This window comes from Schistocerca americana, chromosome 7, assembly GCF_021461395.2.
Source record: "Schistocerca americana isolate TAMUIC-IGC-003095 chromosome 7, iqSchAmer2.1, whole genome shotgun sequence".
In the NCBI taxonomy this organism is placed as follows: Eukaryota; Metazoa; Arthropoda; class Insecta; order Orthoptera; family Acrididae; genus Schistocerca; species Schistocerca americana.
Window position 1 is genome coordinate 130,425,883 of NC_060125.1, and position 15,759 is coordinate 130,441,641.

General features: G+C 40.2%; 1 protein-coding gene across 1 annotated transcript in view; it reads left to right on the top strand.

Moving 5' to 3' along the window:
• Positions 1-4,678, top strand: part of LOC124622530 (probable isocitrate dehydrogenase [NAD] subunit alpha, mitochondrial) — a 76,095-nt gene extending 71,417 nt beyond the window's left edge. Inside the window, exon 6 of the mRNA XM_047148263.1 lies at positions 4,154-4,678. Coding sequence (XP_047004219.1) covers positions 4,154-4,390 — 237 coding nt within the window. The 3' untranslated portion in view covers positions 4,391-4,678. The remainder of the gene's footprint in view (positions 1-4,153) is intronic.
• Positions 4,679-15,759: the final 11,081 nt, after the last annotated feature.

The following is a 15,759-nucleotide window of genomic DNA, read 5'->3' on the forward strand; positions in this document are numbered from 1 at the left end:
GAGTGGCAGTCTATACTTTTCAGATTTTCCATAAGTGTAATTATCAAATAGGGTCATCTGCCTGTGGTGATATGACCTTGGCAGTGAACAGTGAGAGTTTGGCTCTCTGTCATGTTCATATGTACTGCTAGAAGTACTGGGTACAAATTAACCCGTTAAGAAGCCTGAGGGAAATATCTTTCTTAAAAGAATAGACTTTATTAGGAAAAGAGGGAGTATATGACAGGATCTTGGTAGTAATTTTCCTTAGAATCGAATATTTGCTTTTAGGTAACATGGCATTTCTGCAGTAGATAACCATGTTGAATTGAGGTCAGCCATACATCATTATGTGGTCATTATCCATTTAAGTGGGTCTACAATCTTCATGGAGTTGTCTCTGTGGGGAAGAATATCTTAATGTATTTGGTACTAGAAGTCAAATCCAACGCTTACTGATTAATCTATGTTGTTGTTGTTGTGGTCTTCAGTCCTGATACTGGTTTGATGCAGCTCTCCATGCTACTCTATCCTGTGCAAGCTTTTTCATCTCCCCGTACCTACTGCAACCTACATCCTTCTGAATCTGCTTAGTGTATTCATCTCTTGGTCTCCCTCTACGATTTTTACCCTCCACGCTTCCCTCCAATACTAAATTGGTGATCCCTTGATGCCTCAGAACATGTCCTACCAACCGATCCCTTCTTCTAGTCAAGTTGTGCCACAAACTTCTCTTCTCCCCAATCCTATTCAATACTTCCTCATTAGTTATGTGATCTACCCATGTAATCTTCAGCATTCTTCTGTAGCACCGCATTTCGAAAGCTTCTATTCTCTTCTTGTCCAAACTATTTATCGTCCATGTTTCACTTCCATACATGACTACACTCCATACGAATACTTTCAGAAATGACTTCCTGACACTTAAATCAATACTGGATGTTAACAAATTTCTCTTCTTCAGAAACGCTTTCCTTGCCATTGCCAGCCTACGTTTTATATCCTCTCTACTTCGACCATCATCAGTTATTTTGCTCCCCAAATAGCAAAACTCCTTTACTACTTTAAGTGCCTCATTTCCTAACCTAATTCCCTCAGCATCACCCGACTTAATTAGACTACATTCCATTATCCTTGTTTTGCTTTTGTTGATGTTCATCTTATATCCTCCTTTCAAGACACTGTCCATTCCATTCAACTGCTCTTCCAAGTCCTTTGCTGTCTCTGACAGAATTACAATGCCATCGGCGAACCTCAAAGTTTTTATTTCTTCTCTGTGAATTTTAATACCTACTCCGAATTTTTCTTTTGTTTCCTTTACTGCTTGCTCAATATACAGATTGAACAACATCGGGGAGAGGCTACAACCCTGTCTTACTCCCTTCCCAACCACTGCTTCCCTTTCATGTCCCTCGACTCTTACAACTGCCATACAAATTGTAAATAGCCTTTCGCTCCCTGTATTTTACCCCTGCCACCTTTAGAATTTGAAAGAGAGTATTCCAGTCAACATTGTCAAAAGCTTTCTCTAAGTCTACAAATGCTAGAAACGTAGCTTTGCCTTTCCTTAATCTTTCTTCTAAGATAAGTCGTAAGGTCAGTATTGCCTCACGTGTTCCAGTATTTCTACAGAATCCAAACTGATCTTCCCCGAGGTCAGCTTCTACTAGTTTTTCCATTCGTCTGTAAAGAATTCGTGTTAGTATTTTGCAGCTGTGACTTATTAAGCTGATAGTTCGGTAATTTTCACATCTGTCAACACCTGCCTTCTTTGGGATTGGAATCATTATATTCTTCTTGAAGTCTGAGGGTATTTCGCCTCTTTCATACATCTTGCTCACCAGATGGTAGAGTTTTGTCAGGACTGGCTTTCCCACGGCTGTCAGTAGTTCCAATGGAATATTGTCTACTCCGGGGGCCTTGTTTCGACTCAGGTCTTTCAGTGCTCTGTCAAACTCTTCACGCAGTATCGTATCTCCCATTTCATCTTCATCTACATCCTCTTCCATTTCCATAATATTGTCCTCAAGTACATCGCCCTTGTATAGACCCTCTATATACTCCTTCCACCTTTCTGCTTTCCCTTCTTTGCTTAGAACTGGGTTTCCATCTGAGCTCTTGATATTCATACAAGGCGTTCTCTTATCTCCAAATCTCTCTTTAATTTTCCTGTAGGCGGTATCTATCTTACCCCTAGTGAGATAGGCCTCTACATCCTTACATTTGTCCTCTAGCCATCCCTGCTTAGCCATTTTGCACTTCCTGTCGATCTCATTTTTGAGACGTTTGAATTCCTTTTTGCCTGTTTCACTTACTGCATTTTTATATTTTCTCCTTTCATCAATTAAATTTAACATTTCTTCTGTTACCCAAGGATTTCTACTAGCCCTCGTCTTTTTACCTACTTGATCCTCTGCTGCCTTCACTACTTCATCCCTCAAAGCTACCCATTCTTCTTCTACTGTATTTATTTCCCCCATTCCTGTCAATTGCTCCCTTATGGTCTCCCTGAATCTCTGTACAACCTCTGGTTCTTTTAGTTTATCCAGGTCCCATCTCCTTAAATTCCGACCTTTTTGCAGTTTCTTCAGTTTTAATCTACAGGTCATAACCAATAGATTGTGGTCAGAGCCCACATCTGCCCCTGGAAATGTCTTACAATTTAAAACCTGGTTCCTAAATCTCTGTCTTACCATTATATAATCTATCTGATACCTTTTAGTATCTCCAGGGTTCTTCCATGTATACAACCTTCTTTCATGATTCTTAAACCAAGTGTTTGTTATGATTGTTGTGCTCTGTGCAAAATTCTACCAGACGGCTTCGTCTTTCATTTCTGTCCCACAATCCATATTCACCTACTATGTTTCCTTCTCTCCCTTTTCCTACACTCGAATTCCAGTCACTCATGACTATTAAATTTTCGTCTCCCTTCACAATCTGAATAATTTCTTTTATTTCATCATACATTTCTTCAATTTCTTCGTCATCTGCAGAGCTAGTTGGCATATAAACTTGTACTACTGTAGTAGGTGTGGGCTTCGCGTCTATCTTGGCCACAATAATGCGTTCACTATGCTGTTTGTAGTAGCTTACCCGCATTCCTATTTTCCTATTCATTATTAAACCTACTCCTGCATTACCCCTATTTGATTTTGTGTTTATAACCCTGTAGTCACCTGACCAGAAGTCTTGTTCCTCCTGCCACCGAACTTCACTAGTTCCCACTATATCTAACTTCAACCTATCCATTTCCCTTTTTAAATTTTCTCACCTACCTGCCCGATTAAGGGATCTGACATTCCACGCTCCGATCCGTAGAACGCCAGTTTTCTTTCTCCTGATAACGACATCCTCTTGAGTAGTCCCCGCCCGGAGATCCGAATGGGGGACTATTTTACCTCCGGAATATTTTACCCAAGAGGACGCCATCATCATGTAATCATACAGTAAAGCTGCATGCCCTCGGGAAAAATTACGGCTGTAGTTTCCCCTTGCTTTCAGCCGTTCGCAGTACCAGCACAGCAAGGCCGTTTTGGTTATTGTTACAAGGCCAGATCAGTCAATCATCCAGACTGTTGCCCTTGCAACTACTGAAAAGGCTGCTGCCCCTCTTCAGGAACCACATGTCTGTCTGGCCTCTCAACAGATACCCCTCCGTTGTGGTTGCACCTACGGTACGGCTATCTGTATCGCTGAGGCACGCAAGCCTCCCCACCAACGGCAAGGTCCATGGTTCATGTTATTGAATTTTAAGTAGTAATTTATCTCCTTCTTATGATATGAAAATTACTGACCATAACCACTTCTTCTTCTGCTTCTGCTGCTGCTGATGATGATGATATTCATAGGTGTGATTAAATTACATTGGTTTAACCTTTCCCTTCATACTAATCTCAGTGCTCGTGCTGCATGCCATTTTCTTCCAGTCACCTGTTCCATCTGTGAGCATTTACTGACAATTTCTGATCACCAAATTCGTATTTTTCTTAAATTTCACAAGGCTTTGTGACCATGTCTTTCGAAAAGTGATATCAACTTTTTCCTGTATTTTTAATTGAATGGAGAGTGTTTGAAAGAGAACTTCACTCATAAATTTATTTGAAAATTATGTGCATTGTTTTCACAAGTTGTTTGTAAAATTCAGATATTTATGAAAATGTTTGTCTTGTAGGTGCACGGTACTGCTCCAGACATAGCAGGACAAGACAAAGCCAATCCTACTGCACTCCTGCTTTCTGCTGTTATGATGTTACGCTACATGGAACTCAATGACTATGCAGCACGAATAGAGCAAGCTTGCTTTGATACTATCAAAGAAGAAAAGTACCGCACAGGGGATTTGGGCGGTCCAGCAAAGTGCTCGGAATTTACTAATGAAATCTGTCGCAAAATTGAAGCTTCACACTAGAAAATGTTAACCAAGACAATAAAACCCACTTGTTAATCAACTATATTGTTGATAGTTTGTAAAGAGTTTGAATTGTAAATGAACAGTTTAGTAATATTTATTTATTGTTGTAGGAAACTGCGAATTCTCAAGTGTTATTTATTTAATTACTAGTCTGTCTTTTATAATTGTAAGACATTAATGCCAAAAACTGTTAGTCATGTCCTGTGCCACAGTGATGGCATTGAAGACAAACTATGTTGAATAAAGCCCAGAGTTGTGTGAATAAATATTATTATTTTTTAAATAGTTACCTTTTTACTTTTCTGGTAGTAAACTCTGTACTAAAAATGAAGAGTTACTAATTGTCAGATGTGATGCTAAATGTGTCTGTCTAATCATTCTTTTGACGGTGTCTGTTTTTAGCATGCGCTAATCTTCAACGAGAAGGAGCAGCATAATTTTCAGATACCATTGTGTACTTTTAATGTACACATAGGACAGTGTCTTTTGTTCCAGCAGCATTTATGGTGGTGTGGTTTTTAGAGGTTATTTCACAGCTTTGAGAGTTAGGCATTGTTTGTGCCATTCGGACTTTTCTGTCTTTCTCTGTTAAAAGTACTAAGCTTCATGGTGGTGCCAGTAGGTCTTCTTCTTCTTCTGTATTTCAAGGGAGTGTGTGTAGCCCACTTCTGAAACCAAAGGCATTTAACAGGACTGTTTCCTCCATCTCTTAATTGGTTATCCCATGTACTGCCATCCAGTTTGGTTAAAACGTAACATGCCTGCCATGGCAGGTGCTGTTTTCAAGTCTACTTGCTGTCTTGTCTTCACTTTGCAATCTGTCTCTTAATGTTAATCCAAAAAGGAACCTCCACTGCTGTACATGAGAGCAGGCCTAGCCATTATAATAGCCAATCTGTGTTCTTTCCTTGTAGTTCTACCAAGGTATCTCCTTATACAATTATTTGTAATGTATGATTATTTTTTGATCACATTGAATTAGTTTTGTGTATTGCCAACTGTCCTGATTAAACAATGGAAAATCCAGGATGGAATTTAACAATATAATGAAAAGGATAGTTGCTACTCACCATATAGTGGAGTAGCTGAGTCACAGAAAGGCACAACAAAAAGACTGTCGGAAAGTTAGCTTGCAGCCAACAAGGCTTTTGCAAAACATAGGACACACACACACACACACACACACACACACACACACACCAGCACGCACATGTAAATGCAACTCTCACAAATACATGATTTCAGTCTGGCAGCTGGCTCCAGTCTGCTATATGGTGAGTGACATCTGTTCTGAGCTGTTTTAACGAATTGACTTACCTATTATCTTATTGTTTAGCACTGTTGTTGCTCATGTTAATATACTTCCATTACTTTCGTTTTACTTACGGATATAGCCAATCTAAAAGAGAATTTTATCAATATATATCACTGTGAAGCTGGCAATGAAAGAACAGTTGTGTTGCAATTATGAACATCTAAGAAAATTGTACTGTGGTACTGAATGCAACTGCAAGAAAGGGACTACAGTAAACATTTCAGGGGGAGACTTTTCAATAAATACATGATTTTGTGAGCATAATCTGTGACTTCTATTTTTCATAGCCACAGTCCTAACAGAACTGGGACACACTGTATAATGCAACTAAATGAGACACGCTCTTTTGAGCAATTGTCACATTACCAGCAGAAAAATGCTCCTATCAGAGTACAAAGAATGTATGTTCCTGTTTACATAAGACTCTGACTGAAATGTTTGGTACCAGCTGCCTCATTCTGCTTCCAGCACCTTTGAAAAAATTCCCAAAAATTTTGGCATTCACAAACATTTGTGCTCCTTTTAATGTGCAACCTACCTTACACTCCCATTACTGTAAACTGCTCACACCCACTAGTGTGTCAATGGAAGTTGCTCATATGCATCCACTCCCACTTGTCAATTCTCATTCAGCCCAGTTCAAGGTCATTATCTCTTTGTCTGTCACTGTCTCCTCTCTCACAGCCACAGGCTCCTTTATTCTGTCCTACTACTATTACTACTGTCTTGTCTCACTGTCACTGTCTCCCTTTTTACTCTCTCTTACTGCAACTGTCAAATTTATTCCTTCCCACAGCTGCTGCTGCTGCTCTCTCTCTCTCTCTCTCTCTCTCTCTCTCTCTCTCTCTCTCTCTCTCTCTCTCTCTCTCCCCCCCCCCCCCCTGTCATTGTCATAGACTCTCATTATCACTGGCCCTCACTCACTTCCACTTTCTCCTTTTTATTCCTCTCCACACTCCACTTTCCTGTCACTGTCGGCTGTGTTCCACTGCCACTGTGTCCTCATTTTCTCACACTGTCATTGTTCTTCATTCTTTTTGTACCATAACCACTGTCTACTATCTTCCAGTATTTATTACTTTCGTGTCTCCTCTCCTCTCATAAAAAAGTCAAAGTATATTTACATGCCAAAATTTTTGGGAAAGTTTTTAAAGGAGCCAAGGACATTAGAATGAGGCAGCTGGTATCCCAATTTTCAGTCAGTCTTTTAAACTGGAGCATATTTGTCTTTTTTGTGCTCAGATAGCATTTTTCCGCTAGTTCCCTTATTTTCCCTGCTGCAGCAAGGCAAGTCACTTACATGAAAAGAACTTTATGGGTAAGTAAAGTTTTGATAGTTTACTTACGTGAAATTGAAAAAACACAGAACTAACTTACACCTGAAGCCAGTTCTTAGGTGCACTAACATTTTTTATGACCTTCAGTATTACATCAGGTTCCCAGAACCCATCTGATGATAATGCAGGCAGTGTACAAGTAGTGTAACTTTAACATATATATCTTGGAAATAGATAAAGAAATTAGTAAAATTTTCAAGGTCGTTAGAGATCGGGATCTTCGGACTATATCGCGGAAACTAGGCTGCTCACCTGTCTTGGAATTGGCAGCTTGTAGGTTTTCTAAGGAAAGCCTCATAAACCAATGATGCCTCCACATCAGATGCAAAACGAATCAAATTGCCTAAGCAGGAGGATGTGTGTATTATCCATACTTTGACTCTGTACTATAGGATAGTGACAATGGGACAGTCCCTCTGTCAGCTATACAAATGGGTTGTAGCCTAAGTGCTACCCAAAACACTTGACCCCACCTTACCGTCTTCAATAGAACCCAAGGTATGTGCCTTGAAAGAATTCCATTTTTATGCGCAGCATTTTGGAATATGTTAAGCAGTATGTGCTGCCGCATGTCTACTGATACATTATAAGTTGCATATCAAATTGCAGACCATTGTGAATCTGGTATGGTATAATGCACCAAACTGCTATAAACAGAATGATCCTCTGTAATAACTTCCACTATCAGTGGTGAAATCAAACAATGGAAATCCCATGATGCAATAACAACATTATGAAAAAGATAGAGTACTACTAACTATGTAGGGGTGGTGTTGAACCATGCAAACACAACAAAAAGACTGCAAAACGCTTAAGCTTTTGGGCAAATTCCTTCTTCAGAGATAGGAAACCTCACAAACACAACTTGCACGCATGTGGTCACTGCCTCTGGCTGTTGTGGCCATGTAGACATAGTTTTCGCACAATGACCTGATATATATTAGGTGTGCTTTGCAACCTAGCAGGCAACTAGCAAACGGGAACCAAAGATGCAAGGGTGGGATGGCTGCTGTTTTGGATGGGAAAAGAGTTGTAAAGATTGGTGAACCATGTTGAAAAACCTACTTCAGCAAAAAATTTGTGCTGTGGAGGCTAAGAGGTGGTGACTGGTTGCAGCAGAAAAGAAACTTGATCTGCTCAGCTGGATGTTTATTTCAAAACCGTTTTTTTGTATGGGTCAGCTGTCATACCAGAATTTCTGGCCCAAGAAAACAAGCTCCCAGCCAATTAATTGATGGTACCTAGTGTATCGTTCACATAAGCTTTGGCTGAGAGAGACTGCTGAACCTTTTTGAGAATTAAAAAATCAACTAGGGTGCTCAGTAATACATCAAATTGGACCAGTTTCTGACATGGGTGGAGGAGATGCCCAGTTCCACATCAAATGCATGAAGGTCCCACATGACGGTCCAAAGCAGGTAGAAAAAAGAAACTAGGTCCTTCTGCCACTGAAACGGGTACCATGCAGCAAATTTTCAACTACCTCAAGGAAAATGTCAACTTTCACTTCAGTAGTTAATAGACCAGACAGTGAAAACCATCCTGATATCATGACTGCAGATTCTAAATTGTTGAAGAAACGTGGAAGATACAGTGATTGCCTACCTGTGAAGAAATCCACTGTTATTTACTTCAAAAACATTGCAAAAGATGCTTACAGATGGTTATTGTCAGTCAAAAAGGCCATCTCCAGAAGTGTGCCGACGTGTAGTTGAAACAGCTGCAGACATACTTCCTGAAGATCAACTGCAGGTTTACAGTGCAACATAGTAGTCCCCGTCAAAGCAATTTCTTACAGTGAATGAGGGCCTCATTGTAGTAAAAGATTTATGAACTGATAAAATGTTGGTCCTGAGTGAGAGAAGTGACTACACCCTTTAATTAAATGTAGTTTTAAACACGCTACTGTGTGGACATAAGACTGTATGAGGTGCTACCCAAAACATCAGAGATTTTCATTGTAAAAATCAGAAAATTATACTTACATCCTAAAGTCCTCCGTCACCTTCAAAGTGTCACCTCAGGCATGAATGTAATGATCCCAGCATGGCTTCCATTTTTGGAAGCACTGCTGAAAGTCCATAGGGTGATGAGTGTTCAAGAACTGTTGCAATTCCATGTGAATGTCTTTAATAGAGTCAAAACATCAATTTTCATCTTTGGGAACAGGTAGTAGTCTCATGAGCTAGGCCTGGTGAGTAGTTAGGATGGAGGACTGTTGCCATGTTGTTTTTGGCCAGGAACTCCTTTACAACGAGTGAGGCGTGTGCGGTTGCATTGTCGTGGTGCACCAACCAATCTTTCATTTTCCACAACTCTGGGAATTTGTGCCAACCATTTTCCCTCAGTCACTTCAAAACCTCGCAGCAAAACTGCCCATTGACAGTCTGACCAGGTGCGAACTATTTCTTGGATGTTGCGAAAAATGAAATTGACTTCATGCTGCTGCAAACTTGTCAATATTTTATGGGCCTTGGAGAAGATGTTTTCCATTGTGATGATTGCTGCTTTGTTTCAAGGTCATATCTGTAGAGCCAAGATTCATCACCTATTATTACTCTGGTTAAGGATTTTGGACACTTTTGAACTCTTTGTTGCAGCTCAGTGCACACCTGAATCCTGAGGTTTCATTGGTCGATGTTGAGAAGGTGAGGAAAAAACTTCACTGCAGTTTGTTTCATGTTCAGTACATCAACTACAATTTGTTGACATGTACTATATGAAAGCCCAAGTCTCTTACAAACATCATGATTTGTCTGCCTTCAGTCTGTGTGAATAACGTCACACACTTAAGTGATAATTTCCAGTGTTGTGTATGTTGATGGTCAACCAGAATGTTTGTCATCTTCCACACGTTCTTGACCTTCCTTGAAATACTTGTCACTCAAATTTTCTTGCTTGACTCAGTGCACTCTCATCAAATGCCTGTGTCAGAATGTGGTGGGTTTTGACTGCAGTTTTCTTCATCTTTAAACAGAATTTGATGCAAATCTGTTGCTCCTTCATGTTATACATTTCACAGTTCCCAGCAGCACTGACAAGGGGAAGGCCTCAGACACGGGAAACCGATTTGGCTCAAATTGGGCAGGTCGCTTGTGTACAACCTAAGATATTTTGGGTCAACACCCTCGCGACTTTGAGAAAATCACCCCTAAAGGTTACGACGAGCAATCGACTCAAAACTGCCGGGATTGATAGATAATTGTAAATAGAACATTTTTCATCATCAGGTATGGGGTCCAGAAATTCATACTTTTCCAGAAATCGAGGAAAGATACTTTTAGAAGTGCCACTTCTGTACCCACATGGTAAATGCATATCGCCGATAGCACCGACAGCGCAACGGCCAAGGTAACTGGCTGGGAATTGTAGAACCCGGGTTCGAATCTCGAAGAAACCTAGCGGATGTTCTTCTTTTCCTTTGTATTTTTCGATATCTCAATTGAAAGGGATAGGAAAGTTAATAACGTAAGTAAATCAATAAGGAATGTTAATAATAAGACAGGCAAATAATTTCTCAAACCTCTTGGTATAGTAAACAACTAAAATGTTTCTCTAGCTCACTTTACAATGGCTCTTCCAGTCACTGTTACGTGTCCTCATTTTTCTTCGAACAACTAGATGGATGGCACTTTTCATATAACCATTCGAAACAAATATACTCACGGCACCAAGAACATCTAATGAATGCAATCTTTCGACAGCTACACTGTTCCTTCCGAAGAGTCGGCGGAAAACAAACTTGGTTTACATTTAAAAATACGTCTTTTTCGGGAATTAATTTTGATGTGTACAACGCATATGGTATCATTGCCTGAAAAATCGGTGCTGAAAGTTGGTTATGAATTATGCTGTGAATAGTTATTGCATCTGTGCGGTTGTGCAATTCCCGCTGGGTTTCCAGAAGCACACTGCAATTCTGAAGCCTGGAAATAGTTTTTAACCTGGCGATAGAAATAAACATTACACGGCTGGCACACAGGTGTGCAGTTTGCCGGTATTACTTTTACTGTGCACGTCGGCTGACCCTCGCCTTCTATGAACAGTGTGTCATACATTGTAGTATTAATTTGTCCACTCCAGGAATCCAGCCAGCCAGAGTGACCGAGCGGTTCTAGGCACTACAGTCTGTAACCGCGCGACCGCTATGGTCGCAGGTTCAAATCCTGGCTTGGGCATGGATGTGTGTGATGTCCTTAGGTTAGTTAGGTTTAAGTAGTTCTAAATTCTAGGGGACTGATGACCTCAGTAGTTAAGTCTCATAGTGCTCAGAGCCATTTTGAACCAGGAATCCAATATTAGACAAAACTTGTTATCAGAAACGTATGGTTTTAAAACATTCTCAAGAAATGTTCTGTAAATCGCATTCGTCAGTGTCCCGAATTTGGAGCAGGTAACGTAAACATTTTTCAACGAGTCGGTTAAATGATTGACCTCTTCTATAACCCGATGATCAAATGTAACATTTGTTTCTTGTAAACAGGAAAACCTTAGGCAACACTTTTCCAGAGACCGTGATGGCAATATTGCGCCGTGTAAGAATGTGTTACTTTGTTTTTACTACCAACTGGGGCAAGAGTTCGTTTTTCTCCCTTATGCAATAAAGTGCGTCGAATGTTCACCCGATACTCGCATCCTGTTTGATCGGTGTCGATCACGTAATCACGATTTAAACTGGTCATAAGTGACACCGTTTGCATGCTGAAAAGAGCTGCCACTTTCTGTATATCTTCTATATTTTATACCTCCTTATGAGAGACGTATTTAGTGACGTGCCGTTGATGAATTTTATACTCCGATTTAAAATTAATTTCCGAAGATAATGATGCAGCAAACGTAAAATCCTTGTTGGCCGTATATTGAAGCGCTGCACCTGCAGCCCATTCCTGAAGTATTCTTGATGTTACATTCTCGTTACGAGATTCGACAAATCGGTCATATGTCCACTTATTTATCACCTGGTATTTGCCGTAGCTTGTCCCTCCTTTGATATCACTTCCCCACAATTTAAAGTCCTCCTTCCTTTTCGAGGATGTTGTTGCTCCATTCTTTTGCAGTGTTTGTAAGTTCCAATTTAGATTATTCCTGGCTAGCACTACCGCCTTTACTTTTACTTCAAGGGGTACAGCGCCGTAGTTCAATCATTCAGTAACCAGTTCGTAATACTCATCAGGAACAGATGAAGCATATATTCCCAGTGACGTGGAGGTTTCCAAAGTGTTATGACCAGTCTGCGAGTCACTATTTGGGATATCTTCCACTGAATCACCTTCTGCTTCGTCTTCGTGGTATAGTACTTCAGTATCAACAAAAGTCAGCTCCAAAAATCGCTCGACGATAGCTGTTCCTATCAATCTGGAAGGCCGAGAAACAGAACTGCCTGCTTCCGGTAGTGTATTGATAATGCATCTGTCTTGCAACACTTTTACAAACCAAAACACAGCGTCGCTAACTTCCCGCTTGTCTGTGACAGGCTCCCAACTATACATTACAGTGCTAGTCGAAGGGTGTACATCCTCCATTATTCAGATTATGCACCTGAAAGATATGACACAACAAACAGTAACTAGTTAACACGGCATAAACAGATGAGCTAAGTACTACAAACTACATACAGTACTCGTCATATGTTACTTATGGAAGTACACTGTATTCATTCACAAAACATACTTAATTCGGCGCATTAATGATGCAAAAATCACTACATGTATCGGCGACGTTCACGGCAGCCTAATGACGGAAAACAATTTCCGATTGACTTCTGTAAGGCTCGTGGTGGACACCATTCTTCCAGGTTCCCAACTATGATATGACGAAGAGGCAACCGGGACAACATAACTTTCCCCGCGTGCATTCTGTCCCGTGCCTCGCTGTAAACAAGCGTTGCGTGGTTGGCTATCTGTGCTCCCTCGTGAGGAATTCGCAATACTCTTATTCGGAGTTGTTTTCATGTGACAAGGCTGAAAAGTTTAATACTTTACTAACTCACGGCGTTTGGGAAATAAGTTTGCCTACCTTATTATTATCATTCCTTATTGATTTACTTACCTTATTAACCCTCCTATCCTTGTCAATTGAGATATGGAAAAATACAAACGAAAAGAATAACATCCGCTATGTTTCTTCCAGATTTGAACACGGGTTTTCTGAATCCCAACCAGTTACCGTGGCTGTTGCACTATCGGCGCTAAGCGTTTACCATGTGGGTGCAGGAGAGGCAGATATAAAAGTTTCTTCCCCCGATTTCTGGAAAAGTATGCATTTGCGGATCCCATACCTGATGATGAAAAATGCTCTATTTACAATTATCTATCGACCCCTCCAATTTTGAGTCGATTGCTCGTCGTAACCTTTAGGGATGATTTTCTCAAAAACGCGGGGGTGTTGACCCAAAATATCATAGTCCTTCGTTTTAGGTTGTACACAAGCGACCTGCCCAATTTGAGCCGAATCAGTTGGCTGTGTCTGAGGCCTTCCCCTTGTGAGACACATCCTGACATGCACCACTAAACCTAACAACTGCAGGCGCCAAGGACAGTGCACACTTTGCACTGCAGTAGCCAAGACATGAACCTTGAACTATCTATCAGCAGAATGTCGCACTGCTACTGGTTTGACCACTACTGTGAAATGCTCAAATATCTTGGGTAGTGCCTCGTATGTTACTACAAGTAGCTTTGATTTGCGCTATGCATTTACTCCTTGTCTATTGTGATTTATTAACTCTGTAGAGAAGTATCACTCTGAGTGTATTTTAGTAAAGTCATGATATAGTAGAGTATCCAGTACCAATAGATGATTAATAAGTTGTTAATTATTGAGAAAAATCATTATGTCTTTATTGTTTGCCGTGACAAGCAATACTTGGTGTACTGGGAAGTTTAGAATAAAAAGCCAGACCCACGAAACTCATGGTGAGGCAACATGAATTCTCTTGACTTTTTATTCCCTTAGTCATCTGTAATGGATTGCAGTACATAGGGACGGAGTGGTAAGGAGCTTGAACACCATGTTAGTCTTTTCTATGTAGTCTCTGCATGATTATAGCCTCTGCAACAAGTTATAGCTTTCACAACAAGGTAAGAGCTCAGATACCTGGTCCATATAGCACTACGCAGAGCCTGCTGACTGATTCACAATCTCTCTTTTTCAAGCAAATGTGAATATCTGCAATTAATTCTTTAATATATTGTCTTACCATACAATTACAGACTTTGCTTAAAATAATTGCAAGTACAGTTAGGAAGACAGTAAATCATCCCTGATACTTTCCCAAATTTAATTAATTGATTAATGATAAATACACGAGGAAATTTGAATAAATGGAAAACCAAAAGTATGGCTATAGCACACAGCTTGTTGGCAGCTGTCACACACACACACACACACACACACACACACACACACACACACACAAAATAAAAAAAAAATAAAGAAAAACAAAAAAACACAAAAAATAAAGTTGTTATATTAACTTAAGTATGTTGTTAAATTAACCTAATTATGTCATTTAGTAAAAATACTTTCAGCAGAGGTGACTGGCCGCTTCAGCTCCGTAAAATTGAAACATTTTGAGAAAAAATAATGCTACAGGTTTGGGAGCCATGAAAATTAACATTATTCAAGACTGCTTGCAGTCATCATCGATGTCAGTGGATATTGTTATTCCTTCCTTAGCAGACATGCTATGGTAGTATGCCACAGTCAGTCAGCTGCCAGGTACTCCTGGGTGGAATGGGTTCGTGGAGGAAGCAACTAAAGATATCCCTAAACAACAAACCCTAATTTCCTGCCAGCCCATCATCTCACCTCCGCCCAGCAATTGTGGCAGCAAAGACAACCTTGTTTTATGCTGTCGAGAAGTGTCAGGTTTTGAGAGTACGAACTTCTGTAGTAGCCTTCAACCACCACTCTACCTATATGCTCATGAAATTTTTGCCAGTTGTCACAGGTAATTATCGAATTTTGTCAGATCGGGCAGATTTTATTTGATCTCGCATGTTATTAGTAATTAGTAGTTACATTATTTATTAGCATTTAAAAATAAAAAGTTACTTAATTGAGACCTTTGGAGATAAGAGAACGACTTGTATGAATATCAAGAGCTCAGATGGAAACCCAGTTCTAGGCAAAGAAGGAAAAGCAGAATGGTGGAAGGAGTATATAGAGGGTCTATACAAGGGCGATGTACTTGAGGACAATATTATGGAAATGGAAGAGGATGTAGATGAAGATGAAATGGGAGATATGATACTGCGTGAAGAGTTTGACAGAGCACTGAAAGACCTGAGTCGAAACAAGGCCCCCGGAGTAGACAATATTCCACTGGAACTACTGACGGCCGTGGGAGAGCCAGCCCTGACAAAACTCTACCATCTGGTGAGCAAGATGTATGAAACGGCGAAATACCCTCAGACTTCAAGAAGAATATAATAATTCCAATCCCAAAGAAAGCAGGTGTTGACAGATGTGTAAATTACCGAACTATCAGTTTAATAAGTCACAGCTGCAAAATACTAACACGAATTCTTTACAGACGAATAGAAAAACTAGTAGAAGCCAACGTCGGGGAAGATCAGTTTGGATTCCGTAGAAACACTGGAACACGTGAGGCAATACTGACCTTACGACTTATCTTAGAAGAAAGATTAAGGAAAGGCAAAGCTACGTTTCTAGCATTTGTAGACTTAGAGAAAGCTTTTGACAATGTTGAC